We start from the raw sequence: 17,520 nt of genomic DNA on the forward strand, positions 1-17,520 counted from the left end.
GCAGATATAAAGTAAACGTGTGGAGCTCCGCCTCAATTACATGGTCATTTTTTTCTGAAAGAAAGGAAAACTTGAGGTCTGCTTTGCATACATGGGGATCTTTCGACCCATCCGAATGCCAGTGGCAATGGACGTTTCCTTTGGTTGGAATTCTGATTGATTGATAGTGAGTTGACTGAACTTGCAGAAGGCGCAATTTAAGGGATGTTTGCCAGAGGCGTTACAATGGTCGTCAATATGTTTCGAAATTCACATAATAGTACTTTTTTTTTTAATTCGAAGTTTGATCTCGAAAGTGCTTATATTGTATTCATTTTAATACTTTTCCTAGTATATACTGTACTAACAATTCTACAATATATGTATAAAAAATATGCTTTTAAATTTGAAGATCTTTATTTTACGAAGTTCTTGGATGACCCAGATTATCTATGAACTATTTTTCCAATCAAATTCTATCTAGAGTTCCTAAAACTTATTATTATGAATTGCCCAAACTATGTACTGCATCAATAATTTTCGTAGCAGGTATGGCCAAGAATATATAGTTTCTGTTAAATATTGCTTATAACGAGATATCATTGTTAAACATATTTACAAAATTTACAAAATATTTTCTAGGTAAGATCGTTTAAATTTTCTTATATATGTTCAAGAAATTCAGAAATTATCTTAAACTGAAATTAGAATCGTGTTCTATCACCGCCCAGAGACTAAAACTGCACCTCCAATCTTCCCAGCATCCAGAACGAGCCGAAGACTAATAGTCTCCCTTCCCTCTAAGTACTAAACTTGGTTGATAATATAAATATACCCATAAACTTGCCCGTTCAGCAACTCAATGCCGGTAGCCACTCTCTGCATCTCCCGTCGCTCCGGTCGTCGCTCCTTTAATGCAAACCGACTAGGTGGAGTGCACCCGACCGACCTCGAGCAGGTAGCCCGCACCGATCGGAAGAAAATAACAAATTTATAACAAACACATACAAAAACAAGCTATCATACCTCGATCTAGGTATTTCTGATTTGCTATTATGGTAAAGTATAGAGAGCTGATGAAGACTAATAACAGATTCAACTGAAAGATACGCTATTCGTTTAAAATTGTGTTATTAATAGAAATTTTTAGTATTGATTTTCGGTATTTTGCTTCTTATTTCCACCTTATAGAGAGCATACTATTATATTTTGGTATTTGATTTATTAACAATAGGGTTTCGATTTAGTTCGTCACAAGCGCTATTATTCGTCGTATCAAACTTCAATTTTTCCACTACAGAGAATATTCGAACTTACCTCCAATAAAGATTCATTTTCCAAGTGAGGAGGCTGTTATTGTTTGTCCACTGGTATACCAAAAATTCAACTACTGTATTTTGATAAATAACTTCAGTTTAATTATTCACCTTGCACTTTATCATCGAAATCGCATGGATAAAGACGTACTGAGTGAAATCTGATTAGCGATCGACTGTGCCACATCTCATTACGATTTAATTTTCTTCCCGCCCCTTGTGTGACTTACTTCACCGGGTACTTGTTTATATTATGGAAAACCTTTGTACATCTTCACTGAAGGATTTCATCCCAATCACACGCCGTAAAACTTCTATAATTCACAAAATTTTGGGAAATTACCTCAACAACCGTATCTGATTGAAAGCGTAAACAAAGTTTTGCATCCGTCCAGACTGAGAAAAAAACTTGTACGTATCAATGTGTGCGTTATGTTCGGCGTAGAAAACGACTCCTTTGGTTGTGATTGTTTCCGCTGCACTATGAGTTGTCATGCATTTGTTTGGTCAAAAGTAATTGTGCCTATATGTTTGGGCTGTATTTTGATAGGGCCAATGAAATTGAGAAAAAAAAACTACATATTTCATCAAGCTATTGAAGTGGAGAGGAATGCCCGAAGATCTAAATAATTTGGTTAAACATTTTATTATACCATTGAAGTGGTGTATTCTGACCACTCACTGTATCACAGTAAGCCGTTAGTTGTGGGACGAATCAAAATTCAAAGCGACCGAAATGAGAATAGATACGACGAATACAGGCAACGATAAGTAATAATTTCATTGTATTATTTCCAGTAAACGATAAACATGTATCATATTCCTTTTACACAATGCGAAGCCGTCTTGAGAAGGAATAGTTTGGAGTCGGTTTGGTTTGTATCAGCATCATTCACTGCAATACTGGAAAAAATGCAGGTTCTGCTGATCAAAGCTTAAAACGATGGATATTAGCACATCAGCCTAATATGGTTTTCAATTTACCATCTTTTTCTGCTCGGGAACAATGCAAATTCCCAGACTTCCTAGAGTCAACTACCGGCCGGTCCCGAAGTCTTTGGCGCTGCAGCGCAGGAAGCAAGAATCGGTCTCTGTTTCCAGATTCTGGAGAGAATCGGGAGGCGGTGGCAACCCGAATGTTATTAATTACACACAAGGTACCTTTCTACGATGGGCGAGGACGACGACGACGACGACTGAATCGCATCGGAGATGGACCATGCAATGGGAGTGTAATGAATAGATGTTGAGAAGAAGTGCATCCGCAGCGACCGAAGAGAGCAATGGACCCCACTGTCTACTGAAAACGAGCATATCCAGCTCAAAATGCAAATCGAGAAGACGTTATCTTTTCAGAATAAAATGATTTTTTATCTCTATTTTCCAGATTTGGGCTAGTTATATTCATCCCTGGACTTGCTCATTCAACGACTTCGTTTGCCTTCCTAAGGAAGACGTCACTATAACTTTGACGTATTATTTTCCGAAACTTCTTTAAACCAAATGCACGGGTTTTGTGTTGGAAAAAATTTAAATTATTTTAGAATCTTTTGCTTTGATAATTTGTATAAGAAATTGTCATTCATATTTGCGTTTCGAGCTGGAAAACCTCCATACGAATCTCGGAACTCTCTCAACGTTTACAACATGATTGCATGCAAAAATGGGGTTGACTGCCTTTGGACTGAGGAACCGTACGTGTGGGAGGAACTGAGACGCGCAAGAGTTCACTTAGTTGCTAATGGGATTTAATTTAACACGAAGGCAAGTTATTTCATTTGCTACGGGAGGATACATGGGCCCCGATGGTTCCTGGTTGGTCCCTGTTTTAGCAAGTAGTCGTGTCCAACAAAGTGCACATTTTGGATTCGTGACCGTGACAGAGCATGTTGGCACGAGAGAATATTGTTTGGTGGTGGTGGGTGGGAAAGGAGAGAAGGGAAATGAATCACCTTATGCTGGAATGATGTGAAGAAATTACGAAGATGCAGATGGGAAATAGTTTTATCCTTGGAATGTCGGGAGGACTAATTATTTATGGTACAATAAATGGAAAGATTGGTACCTTAGTCGAGAAAACGATAAAGTCAGGAGCTAGATTATTCACTAGCAAAGCATGTTCAGTAATTAAATAAATGCATAAATGGATGCTTGATACTTCAATTGGACACGAGAAGGATGAGAATCAATGCGACCAATTCATATAGTGTCGTGTGTCATATGTACCTCACCATCTTAGAAAGGATTCAATGAGGTTAACAACGCGACTTTCATCTACGTGTTGACATCAAATCATAGTTTATTGAAATGAAATCCGTGATTAGTTTAATAGTATTTAAAATGGTTTCCAGAAGCAAATAATCTCAAAAAAAGCATTTGATTTATGACGAACAAGGTACATACATCTGAGATTCTCATTCCAGTACAGTACAATAAAACTGAAATGATATAAAACTGGTTTCAGTTTTCATAAACAAGCCTTAACTTATGATTCATCAAAATATCGAACACAGGAACGCAATTCATCCTCGTTCATCTTCTAATCCGTACAAATCTTGGAGAAAGACCGCATGTCGTTATGCATCAACTGGATAATCAAACTTGCTTTGTAAAGATTGGTTGGAATTCGATAAGTTTCCTGTATGACTAAAGTACTCATAGCGTCCCTTGGATGTAGGTGGTGAAAACACGACAGCCTCTAAGTAAAACTGAAGGCTTTCTCATGTAACTTTTCAAAAAGATAAATCTAACATTCATAAACTCTTATTGTTTACTTTATCTTCAATCGATAACTGAGCCACATAAACCTCTTTTGTTTCGTCTTATGCATGAAACGCTATCCAAGTCTTTTGATCTTTATTGAAAAACTTCCCAAAAGCTTTAGTATTGCACTGTTATGATTGAGAAAGAGCAAGAGGGGAGAGAATCTCTCATTGTTACATAGGTCTCTTCAAAAAGCTACGCGAGTTTTCAGCTTTGCTTTGTTGTTGAATGTTACGTCTTAATCTAATTTGATTTGTTGTGTAAAATGAATTCCATCCAGAATGAGTCGAAAATATAATAATTGTGCTCGATAGTCTTTGGTTTGGATAAAATTTTGAACATGTTTTTGGTATGGTAGAATAAGTGTTGTCCATAGAAAAATCGATCATTTTGATTCAAGAATAACTTTTGAAACTGGCCTATACATTTTTGCATGCAAAAAAAAATCTGACTGCGATACTGTTGATTTAAGAGAACAAATTTCTATGAATAAATTGTAGGAAATCGTTTGGAATTCTTGTTCTTGTTTGGAAATATATACTGAAAAAAAACCATCTCTAATTTTTTTTAATTTTCACCATAGGAAACAGATTTCGATAGGAAACAGATTTTCAAAGAGCAACATTCCGTCGATTTTAAAAATTTTGATTTTTTGTCAGAATAAAAATGTTCTGAGGAATCTAGAAATTATTCAAAACCATAATGGTTATCATGATCGCTTCCCTAAAAGAAGCCATTTTCGAATAATATCAAGTTTAACGCAAAAAATAATAACTAAATAATAAAATATGCCATTTTTATAAGTTATTCACGACTCTCAATCACGAAAATGAGTAATTGGATATAAACATGACCCAAACTTTCGTAAACGCATTGTTTTTTTTATGGAGAATCGCGGATAATGAATAAAAAGGTCTATTTTATTATTCAGTTAATATTTCTTTTTTGCATTATACTTGATATAGGTAATTCAAAAATGGATACTCTTAGAGAAGTGATCATGATGATCATTATGGTTTAAAATATTTTCAAGATTCTCAGAATGTATTTGTTTTAACAAAGAAACAAAGTTTAGAAAATCGATCATAAGTTGTTCATATAAAAACTTTTTCATTGAAAATTTCTCCATCGTGTATCTTTGTCTCAATCATGTTTGTTAATGAAAATGGGGTGTTTGTGTAATTAATAATTTAAGTTTTATTTTAGTATTTTTAATGGAAAAAAATGAAATATTTTTTCAGTGTATTTTTTGAAATTGTTGTTGTAGATCAAACGGTTCACTGCAACTTCTTCATATAACATTTTTCTCTAAAGTCAACAGTTTCAGAGTTTTTCAAATGAAATGCACGAAGAAAGCATATTGATGGTATATTGGCTTTTGAGTCTTTACAAAATTAAAAACTGTTATTTTATTTTGTCCAACGTTTCGGTCCGTTTGGGACCTTCCTCAATAATAAAATCAATTTTGTCTAACCATTGCCATTCCTCATCCCTCACATCTCACTCCTCACTCTTCATTCCTCACTCTTACTTTTACTTTTGCTGGCGCTTCGTCCTTCAAGACATGACCTGCGCCACAATGTTACGCCAACTAACTCGGTCCATGGCTGCTAACCTCCAATTCCTCGATCGCCCCACACTTCCAAGATCCTGCTCCACTTGGTCAAACCACCTAGCTCGTTGCGCTCCCCTTCGTCTTGTACCGGCCGGATTTGAGTTGAACACCATTTTTGCGGGATTGTTGTCCGGCATTCTCACAACGTGTCCCGCCCATCGTACCCTTCCAGCTTTGGCGACTTTCGTGATACTGGGTTCACCGTAGAGTTGCGCAAGCTCGTGGTTCATTCTTCTCCTCCATACGCCGTTCTCACATACTCCGCCGAAGATTGTCCTAAGCACACGTCGTTCAAAAACTCCTAGCGCTTGCAGGTCCTCTTCGAGCATTGTCCACGTCTCATGGCCGTAGAGGACTACCGGTCTTATTAGCGTCTTGTACATGGTACACTTAGTACGGAAGTGAAGTTTACCAGACCGCAAGGTCTTGTGGAGTCCATAGTAAGCACGACTTCCGGCGATGATACGTCTTCGAATTTCCCTGCTGCAGTTGTTATCCGACATTATCAATGATCCGAGGTAGACGAATTCGTCCACAACCTCGAACTCATCCCCGTCGATCGTCACGCGTCTGCCTATGCGAGCTCTATCGCGCTCGGTTCCTCCAGCCTGCAGATATTTCGTCTTCGACGTATTTACCTTCAATCCAACCCGATCTGCTTCACGTTTCAGCCTAGTATACTGTTCAGCAACCACCTGGAACGTTCTTCCGACAATGTCCACGTCGTCAGCGAAACAAATGAACTGGCTGGATTTATTGAAGATCGTGCCCCGCATGTTGAAGCCCGCCCGTTTCATAACACCTTCTAGCGCAATATTGAACAGGAGGCAGGAAAGACCATCGCCTTGTCGAAGTCCTTTGCGTGTTTCAAACGGGTCCGATAAAGCACCCGATATCTTCACACAGCACTGTACACTATCCATCGTTGCTTTGATCAGTCTAGTCAGTTTCCTGGGAAAACCATTCTCGTCCATAATCTTCCATAGCGGCCGCTTTGAAATCGATGAATAGGTGGTGCGTAGGGACTTGATATTCGCGACACTTTTGGAGGATCTGCCGCAACATAAAGATTTGGTCTGTCGTCGATCGCCCGTCCACAATACCGGCTTGATAACTTCCCACAAATCTGCTTTCCAGTGGCGATAGACGGCGGAAGATGATCTGGGAAAGCACTTTATAGGCTGCGTTAAGAATGGTGATCGCTCGATAGTTCTCACATTCTAACTTGTCACCTTTTTGTATATTGGGTATATTATTCCCTCCTTCCACTCCTCCGGTAGCTGTTCTGTATCCCAGATCCTGGCTATGAATCGGTGCAGACAAGTGGCCAACCTGTCCGGGCCCATTTTAATAAGTTCCGCTCCAATACCATCCTTTCCAGCTGCTTTGTTGTTCTTGAGCTGTTTGATAGCATCCTTAACTTCACCTATTGTGGGAGTTGGCACGTCTCCCTCATCCGTACTGATGAAGCCATTCCTCCTGCTGTCTTGATCTTCCTCCTCTGCGCCGTTTAGGTGTTCATCGTAGTGCTGCTTCCACCTTTCAATCACCTCACGTTCGTCCGTCAAGATACCACCATCCTTATCCCGGCACATTTCGGCTCGCGGCACAAAGCCTTTGCGGGATGCATTTAGTTTCTTTTAGAACTTACGTGTTTCTTGAGAACGATACAACTGCTCCATCTCTTCGCACTCCAACTCTTCCAGGCGGCGCTTTTTATCCCGGAATAGATGGGTTTGCTGTCTTCGCTTCTGTTTGTATCGTTCCACGTTTTGACGGGTGCCTTGTTGCAGCAGCATCGCCCGCGCTGCATTCTTCTCGTCCAAAACCGTCTGACACTCCTCGTCGAACCAACCGTTCCGTCGATTTGCTTCCACGAACCCAATGGCACCTTCCACTGCGTTGTTTATGGCTGCTTTGAGACTACTCCAGCAGTCCTCAAGAGGGGCTTCGGTGAGCTCTCCCTCTTCCGGCAACGCTGCCTCAAGGCTTTGCGCGTATTCAGTTGCGACTTCGGGTTGCTTGAGTCGCTCCAGATTGGGTGGGCGTCGGTACCTGTTGTTGTTTACAACGGAGAGTCGTTGGCGCACTTTAACCGTCACAAGGTAGTGGTCCGAATCGATGTTTGCGCCGCGATAGGTTCTGACGTCGATAATGTCCAAGAAGTGTCTTCCATCAATCAAAACGTGGTCGATTTGTGATTCAGTCTGTTGGGGTGATCTCCAGGTGTACCGAAACGGGAGGCTGTGCTGGAAGTAGGTACTACGTATGGCCATGTTTTTGGAGGCGGCGAAATCAATCAGTCTACGGCCGTTTTCGTTCGTAAGCTGGTGAGCGCTGAACTTCCCTATAATCGGTCTAAATTCCTCCTCCTGGCCAACCTGAGCGTTGAGATCTCCGATAACGATTTTGACATCATGGCTTGGGCAGCCGTCGTATTCACGTTCCAGCTGCGCGTAGAAAGCGTCCTTATCGTCATCGTCACTTGCTAGGTGAGAGCTGTGCACGTTGATTATGCTGATATTGAAGAAACGGCCTTTGATCCTCAACTTGCACATTCTGTTGTCGATTGGCCACCACCCAATCACGCGCCTCTGTATTTCACCCATCACGATAAAAGCTGTGCCCAGCTCATGTCTGTTGCCGCAGCTCTGGTAGATGGTATAACCATCCCTATACGTATGTACCGTCGACCCTTTCCAGCAAACCTCCTGCAGCGCTACGATGTCGAACTTGCGGACCCTCAATAATTTGGAAAGAATGCGGGTACTTCCCAAAAAATTGAGAGACTTACAGTTCCATGATCCGAGTTTCCAATCGTTAGTCCGTTTTCGATGCCTGGGTCTATGCCGATTGTTCCGGTCCGAATTTACATTGTATGCTTCCTGTACTGATGATTTTTACGGCTGGCTTGTAAGGCCTGCACCAACCCCCTGTCTCGCCGGAGGATCATCGTGCACAGCACTGTTTAGAGTCCCACGCTGGCACTAGGACGATGAGCAGCCGCTCCTAACATGGAGAACAGACGCTCTGATAAGCTACACCCTCAGAAAAGAGGAGCCCCCCTTCCCTGTCAGCATACGACTAAGGTTCCACCAGGGTTGGTTACCCGATCTTCCCTACGGTTACTCGTATCCCAGGCGGCACCACGGGAAGGTAGGGATAGGAGTTACTGGACAAGAGGCTAAGGATTACAAATGGGGTCTATTTTATACCTGCAGGTACGCGAAGTACCAATGGTACGCATTGTCCAGTCATTTACCACCTATTCCTCACTCCTCACTGCTTATTCCTCACTCTTCATTCCATATTCCACAATGCTCCGAATCAGCAGGAAAAAAAGTATTTTCTCTCTTCTCGTCGATTTTAGACGTATGATGTCTTCAGATAAGTTATTCGTAATTGAGTTTTGCGCCTTCTAAGAAAGAAGTTGAAAAGAGTGGCCCTCATGTAAGTCTAAATTTTGACTCATACTTTTTTGTTTGATGAAATTTTTTGCTGCGTTCTTCTGCAAACTTTTAGAAAATGTTATTTTGACCATTTTTGTTTAAGACACTTTTGATCTAACTCTTCATTTGAGCCAACCCAGATAGTCGGAATGTACGTATAATGAAACCACCTTTTCCGTTATGCGATGCTTACATTTGCAAAGTGAAAAGGCTTTATACGTACAAAAGTGGAGGCAATATACGTACATATATGATGAAAAATGACATACAATGCGAGTGTGTCGATTTTATTGCGAACTAATTTGTACTATTATGTGACTTAATTTATAATAACAAAATTTATTTGACAGCTGCTACGCAATGATCCGATTTACTTTGTACGAGTATACGGAACGAAACAAAAAGTACATATGAACTCATAAAATATCGTTTTATGCGAGGAAACACATCTTTCAGACGATTTCATTCACTATTTTGTGCGGATGTGATGCAATTTGTATGAGTTAACGACTCTATTCGTAAAATGTTATGCGACTTCTGGTTGTCTGGGAAGTATATTGATTCTGAAAGTTTTAACTTAGGGTGGACCCAAAAATTAGTTTTATTGTTTGACTTTTTTGTTTTCACTTTTAAGTGAATGTGGTCTTCACAATAGTTGAAGAGGCAGTAAAGAAACACATTTTTGCTGAACATTGCAGGTTTGTAATTCTTGTGATTTTGATGATGTAAGCAAATTTAAGTGAAAAAGTATTAAATCTATAGATGTCCGTAACTCATCAGCGGTATTCGAAAGGTCATACATTGGGCAACTTTTGCAGTCAAAACTCTTTCAAGAATTACAAAATAGCAATGTTCAGCAAAATGTGAATCTTCACTTTCTCTACAACTGTTCTGGAGACTACATTCACATAAAACTTAAAGTAAAAAAATAGACAAAAAAAAATGATTTTTTGGGTCCAGTGTTAGTTAAAACTTTCAGAATCAATATACATAGCTCAAATGAAGAGATAGACTCATGGAACTGAAATGCTTTGGAAAGCTGGTTGAAGATGGTAACCAATATATTTTGTTTTGAGTATGATTCCAAGAGTCGACATCAAGAATTGGAACATCGACTCATGGAGGTTTGACTGTATATTTGTATTTACTCAAAATTTCAACACTATCATACTCGTGATTATAACAACATGCTTTATAAAGTATATTTAAAAAGAAAATACGTTATTCCCGGCGTAAAAATGTAAACAATCCAAATATATTTTTCTTCACTATAAAATCATGTTTTTGAGTAGATTTTTTATGCCGTAGTTAAAAAAAAGTTAATTAAATGTTTTGTACATACAACTATAATTGCTTCGAGGCATGTGACGAGATCAGCTGAGTATTCACAAGTTATGGTCAAACAAAGATGTGTTTTTAGTAAAATGAAGCAGAATTTAAAGAAAGCTACAATTGAATAAGATTAGTTTCGGTTTTAGATAAATTTGATGTTCGACAAACTTTTCATCAATTTAATTTTTAAGAGAATGATGACTATATGTTTCAAAATTGGATGGATAATAACAAAGTAATAAAGACTTTACTGAAGGCTACATTTTAAAATTTGTAAATTCACCTTGAAGTCGCTTGCGCCACTTCTAAATCATAATAGTTGTGGCTCAAACTTTTAGGTTTCACTTTAATATGATTTGAGATCAGAAGAACACCTATTTTTTTTTTGTTTTGAGAACCTCCGACAAATATGCCACTCCCTAGGGTACATGTAGCAAAATAGGTTGAAAACCACTGTTTTTGGCCTATGTTATTGATTTCTGATACAACAGCTTTCAATAATTTACAGTCGTCGCCTCTCCATATCTCGATATCGAAGGGACCATCGAGAGAGGGAGAGATCGAGACATAGAACCATTTTTTAATGAATACTAGATTTAAAATCACTCCGTTGCCAGGAAAATTGAAAACAAACAGACGTCATTTCGTCTTCGCAAATTGTTTTGAATCTCTAAAATCTAGTCTAGTAACCTTTGATAATGGGCATATCGACATACGGAGAGAAAATTGGGAACGAAAATCACATCGATAAAGGGAGATATCGAGATAAGGAGGATATCGAGAAATGGAAAGTGAAAACGTATGCAGAATGAAGGGACCGAAAAATTCATCGACATAGGGAGAGATATCGAGATGTAGAACATCGAAATGTGGAGAGTCGAATGTATAAAAAAAACCTTAAGGGGACAGGATCCGTCATTATTTTAGGATGTTCAAAAGCAGTTTTTTCGATCAAAATCAAGAAAATCTACAGGAAAATGTGTTCACTGTATTCTATTCTGCAACCGAAACACAGTGAACACATTTTCATGGAATATTTTTTTGTTTAGAACAAAAACACTGCTTTTGTAGTTTCGATGATGATGATGATTACGATGACGTAAAGTTGAACGTTGAAATATTAAATTCCTCTCATGGATGATTTTGATCTTGATCACTATACAGATGCAATTCATCCATGAGTAGGATTTTATATATCAAGTTTTTTTTTTATAAATTGTTGAAAGCTGTTAAAATTTAAAAAGAAAACAAATATTGTTTGCCCTTAAAAATGTGTTCAAGTTCGGTGATCTGAATCTTAACTTCTGGTGTTGGTATCTAATTGGTTGGAATTGGAATGCGAACTGCAATTACATGTAATCACAAAAGAAAAAAAGTCATGTTAATTGTAGCTTCAACCATTTATCATACAAATGTCAGCCAATTCGTACCGCTATTAGTTAAGGCATAGACACCCTTAAGGCGAAGTAGGCCGTCATTGAAATTTGTACGCGTCGTTGATAATTGTCGCTAATTTATTTCCCGATTTCGAATCAAAGAAAATCAGTTGGTTTTGCACTGACACAGCTGAAAAAGTATCAGCATACTTTATGCATGTTAGAGCGTACAGTGATACTTTTTCAAGCCAATATAAACTATCAAGACTGAGTTTTATCACTTTGAAATTGCAAGCAGCGAAGTCATTTTTGCTACTTAAACGAATGACGGGCTACTCAGCCTTAACTTGGGCATTTTGTATGGGGGAATAACATTTGATTACTTCATTTTGTCGCTGATTGTGTATCCAAAATAAGACCCTATTGCATATTTCTTCTCTAGCATTTATGAGTGCTTTTATCGCTATTATTTATCTACATTTGTATGAGATTATTGCTAAACGGAAAACAGTATAGGCGCTCAGTTTTGGGTTTTTGGACCAGGCCATGTGGAGGAACCCAAAGTTTTGCACGATACACCATACTGAGGGGTGATCCCAAACTTTTGAACGATGACTTGAATGACTGTTTCATTGATTGTTAATAGTTTTTAGATTTTTCCGCCAAAATTTCGTGAGTGCTCTTCCCAGAATATGAGATTACGATTCTAATGACACATTGATTTAAAATTTTGGTCGATCCAATGTTGATGAATTTTGCAAGGGTTTTTCCAGTGTTTTTTGAAAAATGTCACAACTCTAAGTAAAAATTGTGTAAACAAAATAAGAAAAATGTCCTTGAAAAAATACTTACAAAGTAAGAATAACCCATTGCCTTTCGGATGCTTCCATACAGATTTTCAATTGGACGTGTAATCACAGATATATGGACTAAACACTTTTGTATGTTTTTTAGAGGGTTAACCCAAACTTTTGTACGGGACTGTAATTTTGTTTATAAATTATTGATTAAGGAGCAATAGCATCTATTTTTATTGGCATTATCAATAGGCTGGTAGACATGTGGATTTGTTAGGCATGGAATAAACTGCTCTTATGTACACTTATGATCCAAAAGCTTTAAGGTACAGTGGGGGAAGTGTATCAGTGGGGTAAGTGGATCATTCGTCAATATTAAGCATTAAAACTTGAATATGTTGAATGTTTTCGCACCATTGCTTCGTTTTAGGTTATATTCTTACGCCCACACTAATACTATTGCAAAACTAGTACTGCACGTACACTAACACAAAAAGGATTTCAGTTTGTTATTCAAAAGTAAATGTAACTAATATTTTTAAACTACGAGTGTTTTTACAAAACATCATAAGGAATAATCCTACAATACTTCTATATAACTTATGCCTATAAATGGATGAATTTTCTTCAAATTATTCTAGCTACAATATATTTTTGTTCGAATTAGTGGGAATCGATGTATAAAATATGTATATACATATATCTTGATTAAATAAAGATACTTTTTAATTTCAAAGTATTAAAATGTGACACTACTAGCACTAATTACAAGATCAATAGTAATATCATTCGTACAATACATAATTACACCACATTTGTTTTGAGAACAATAGTTTGTTATTGGTGATCCACTTACCCCACCATGCTGGGGCAAGTGGATCATTTGGCGCAAATTTTCAAGTCCCTCTATCTGAATATATAACAATCAGAAAAATCGAAATAAATGACGATTTGAAGAATATTAGTCCCTCATTTGTTATCCACAGAAAAAAAGTTTGAATTGCATTATTCACGTTAGCTGTACATAACAATAAAGTTGACTTTTGATTTTTCTGTATCCACTTACCCCACGGTACCTTACTGCAAAACGCAGTAGTGTATTGAAGCACAACAGAAGATATGATATATGTTTGAAAAATTGGCAAGTAAAATCAATATTTCTTTACGATTCCAAAATATGTACTTTAAACCCCATTCCATCAAACTATTGTCTCTCCGTTCAAATTCCCATTCGTCGAGCAGCTTCAAATCCTTCACTCAATCAATCGTCAAAATTCAATCAATCAACTACAATTTCCCCGGTCTTATCCTGGCATTTCTCCGGCTCCGAACCAATTGTCAAAGACAGGGCTCAACCACAACGCAAAATTTCCCATCAACCATTCAACCTCAACACCCACCCATCCCATCACTCCCCCATTCATCGAGCGCAATGCATTTCCACCGCAAGGAAACAATACTCCTTGTGCCACCATTGCCGGGGGTCGGATCGAAAGCAGTTTTAGAGCCGAGCACAAAACAGAGCACTTTTCACAATTCGATTTGCATATTTCTTCCCACTGCTGTCGACTGTGCGTCGCAAACTCTTCCAACACTGTGCTCCTTGGGCTTGGGCTTTGGGCTGGCCTAGCGCGTGCTGACATCCTTTCAATCTCTTTTCTGGCATCAACTCGACTTGGTTCTGCTCTCGGATCAAAAGGGCAGTGATGCCAAAGGGTTGGTGTTAGAACCTTGTGGGATATTGGAAAAAAAGGAAAATTCAACAATTGCTTTCATGGCAACACTGCACTTCCTGCCAGGGGACTTAATCGAATCAATCGCAAAGAGGAAGTTCCTTTCTTCTCCAAATGGGGGAGCCTAGGCAAGCGACTCTTTTGCATCGCGAATAATGACTGCTGCATGGAAAAAGGAAATCAATTCCCTTAACAGTGGTTCTCCTTCGGGTATTGCAGGCCCGCAGTCCGTGGCCAATCGAATTATGTGGCCTGACGAGTGAAGGACCATTTCCACGTCCAAGTCATTTTCCGTTCCGTCTTCGTAGGATAATCTCATCAGACTGCAAACAACATTCGCATAATCTGCTTTCCAGCGAATTCAATCATCATTCGTGTCTCGTTTTCTTCTCTCGGTCCATTTCAGTGAAACCATACTTCATCAACGAACCGACGGACATTACCGTCCTGGTTGGCCAACGGGTCCAGTTCCAGTGCACCGTGGGGGGCGATCCCCACCCGCAGATTCTGTGGAAGAAAGAAAACGGGCACATTCCGGTCGGCCGGGCCGAGATTCTGGAAGAGGACCGCAGTTTGGTCATCAAGAACGTGGCTCAGGATGATCAGGGCATCTACATCTGCGAAGCGCACAACTCGGTCGGGCAGATCAACGCCAAGGCCCAACTCGTGGTGAACTGTAAGTACCAAGTTCGGCATCAGCCATATCACATTTTCAAAAAACCATACCACAAAGCCATGAATTCCGACCACGTTCGAATCCAATCTCATCTTCCGGAGAAGTTCGACTTTTGCTGGAAAGCTGACAAAAATTTTGCAACCGACCACAATTCAACTGCATTATGACACATTCCTTTCTCCGTTGAGCCACGTCCCAACGATAACAATAATCTAATAGCTAATGGGACATTTGTTCAGACGCGTCCCGGCTTTTTTTCCCGGAGCATAGAACTATGTTTTCCCCCTTTTCGGCTCGGGGAAGCCGCAATGCCACGCGAATGATGTAGCATGTGGTGGTCGTTTTCTTCGGTGGACCATCTTTGTGTGGTTCTTGGCTCTTGCCAAGCTGCTGGGGAGCAAAGCATGCAACCTAGTAAGATTTTATGATTTGCTACAAATAACACATCACATAAAGGAATGCAAGGGGCCAGGATAGAGTTTTTCCTTTCCCGTTGTGGATGTGGATTTTTGCTGGTTAAGCACAGTCACGCTAGGTCCAATCCGAAGAATGGATGCGACTTTCTCCGTTTGCTAAGAAGGAAGCGAAACACTAGTCATTCACACGTACCGAAGGCAGAGTTTGTGGATAGTTCCTGAAGTGTTTTGTTACTCGGACTGTTTGTTTGGTAGAGATGATCAAATAACATTTCTGTAATTTTTTTAAATTCCTAATGAACAAAATTGACGTAAAGTTTGTCTTTTTGCCAATTTTATCAATTTCGTTAATTTTGAACAAATGTCAAAACTTTACAAATCATCAATATCATCCCCAGTCCAAGAACATTGTCCAAAGCAATCGCATAGAACGTGAACCCAGATGAGGCAGAAGGAAATTTATTACTTACTTGTAATTCATGATGCTGATGGTGGGTAAAACTGTTTCCACTGACACAATAAGACACGCCACCTACAACTCCCCAGTCAGTCCTAGCATAATCCACAAGAACGTTAAGAAAGTTTCCTCCTTCAAGTCAGCTTTGCTACCCTTCTTGGAAATCGCTTCCGGATTGGAAGGTACCTTCTCCAATCTGCCATGCTATGTGTGGTGACATATGTTTAATGGCGTTGGCGTTGGCGTTGACTATGACTATTGCGCTGAATGTTTCCGAATTGTAAGACACACTAGAGCAGAAAAGTGTAAGAAAAACGGAAGATTATGATGATTATGATGACGATTGTGTCGCACCAGTTTCGGTATAGCTGGGTATATCGTTTGGAAGGAGGTTGGCTCAACGACGGAGAGTAAGAACATTTCAACGAGGAAATGGCGGTGAGTCGGGCAGGACACGTTTTCTGCTGATGGGTGGGTTATTAAATGTATATCTGCGTCAAATGGGACGCGATTTGAGGTTAATGGGCCTTATGATTCTGTTGCTTGCGGTTCAGAATAAGTTTAAAGGGATTTGATTCAATGTTGCATCGCACACGATAAAAAGTACTGCTTGGGATGAATATTTCAAAATTTCATAAAGTTGTAAAAAAGCTTTGGAAACGATAAAATGGAAACATCGTTCAAAGAAATTTAATGATACAACAAAGAACATAGGTTCCAAATGTCGTAACGGTAGACGCGCTACTATTCTGCTAGATCATGTTGAATCTGGCCCGCTGAAGGAACTTATCAGAATGGAAGTTCAAAGAAAATACTCAGTAAATAACTGTAAAGCTACTAAGTTTGTATGCAGACTCTATTGCAGATTTTTATTTCCGATTTCTAGGGAGTGCTTTTCATTGACGACCGCAGAAAGAGAAGTGATGAATTTCAGAGAAGTTTTGAAGGAGGAATTCGGTTAGTTTGTTCCAATCTGCAGGCATATTACCCGTATACATGCCTTCGGAGATGCAAACGCTCAGGACTTTTACCATCCAATGATTGGTAAGGAGAGCCTTCGTTCCGTTACCAATAACAACGGCGTACGACTAGTGACTTTCATTGCTGCCAGGGGGATGGCCATCAGAAGCACCTATTTTGCACGTAAAGATATTCGGAAGCACACCTGAAGGCTCCCGAATGTTGATATTTGCAACCAGATAATCCATATTCTGGTGGATGGTCGACATTTCTCAAATGTTATCGATGTTAGAAGTTTTATGGGTTCTAACATTGACTCGGATCACTACCTCGATGCCAGTAAAATACGAGCGCCGGTTATCAACTGTAGCGAATTCAAGACCACAGCGAACAATAGGACTCAATATCCAGCGCTTCTCAGCAGACGAAATTACAGCTGAATACCTCCAAAAAGGTACTGCTCAAAGACGCCCCAGAAGCGGATGGTTTGATAAGGAGTGTCAGAGGGTGACGAATGAGAAGAACGTTGCTAAACTTTGGATGTTAGTGTCTGGAACCAGGCTAAACAAAGAGCGGTACAAAGAAGCAAGATCAGTCGAAAAGTGAATCCATTGCAAGAAGAAAAGAGTATGATGAAAATGTGATAGCTGA

General features: G+C 39.3%; 1 protein-coding gene across 3 annotated transcripts in view; it reads left to right on the top strand.

Annotated features, from left to right (window-relative positions):
• Positions 1–17,520, top strand: part of LOC5565802 (protein sax-3) — an 808,606-nt gene that overhangs the window by 704,975 nt on the left and 86,111 nt on the right. For all 3 annotated transcript variants that reach the window (XM_021853934.1, XM_021853935.1, XM_021853936.1), the window contains one exon: positions 14,767–15,036. In XM_021853934.1, the coding sequence (XP_021709626.1) occupies positions 14,767–15,036 (270 nt within the window). The remainder of the gene's footprint in view (positions 1–14,766; positions 15,037–17,520) is intronic.

This window comes from Aedes aegypti, chromosome 3 (genome assembly GCF_002204515.2).
Source record: "Aedes aegypti strain LVP_AGWG chromosome 3, AaegL5.0 Primary Assembly, whole genome shotgun sequence".
Classification (NCBI taxonomy): Eukaryota; Metazoa; Arthropoda; class Insecta; order Diptera; family Culicidae; genus Aedes; species Aedes aegypti.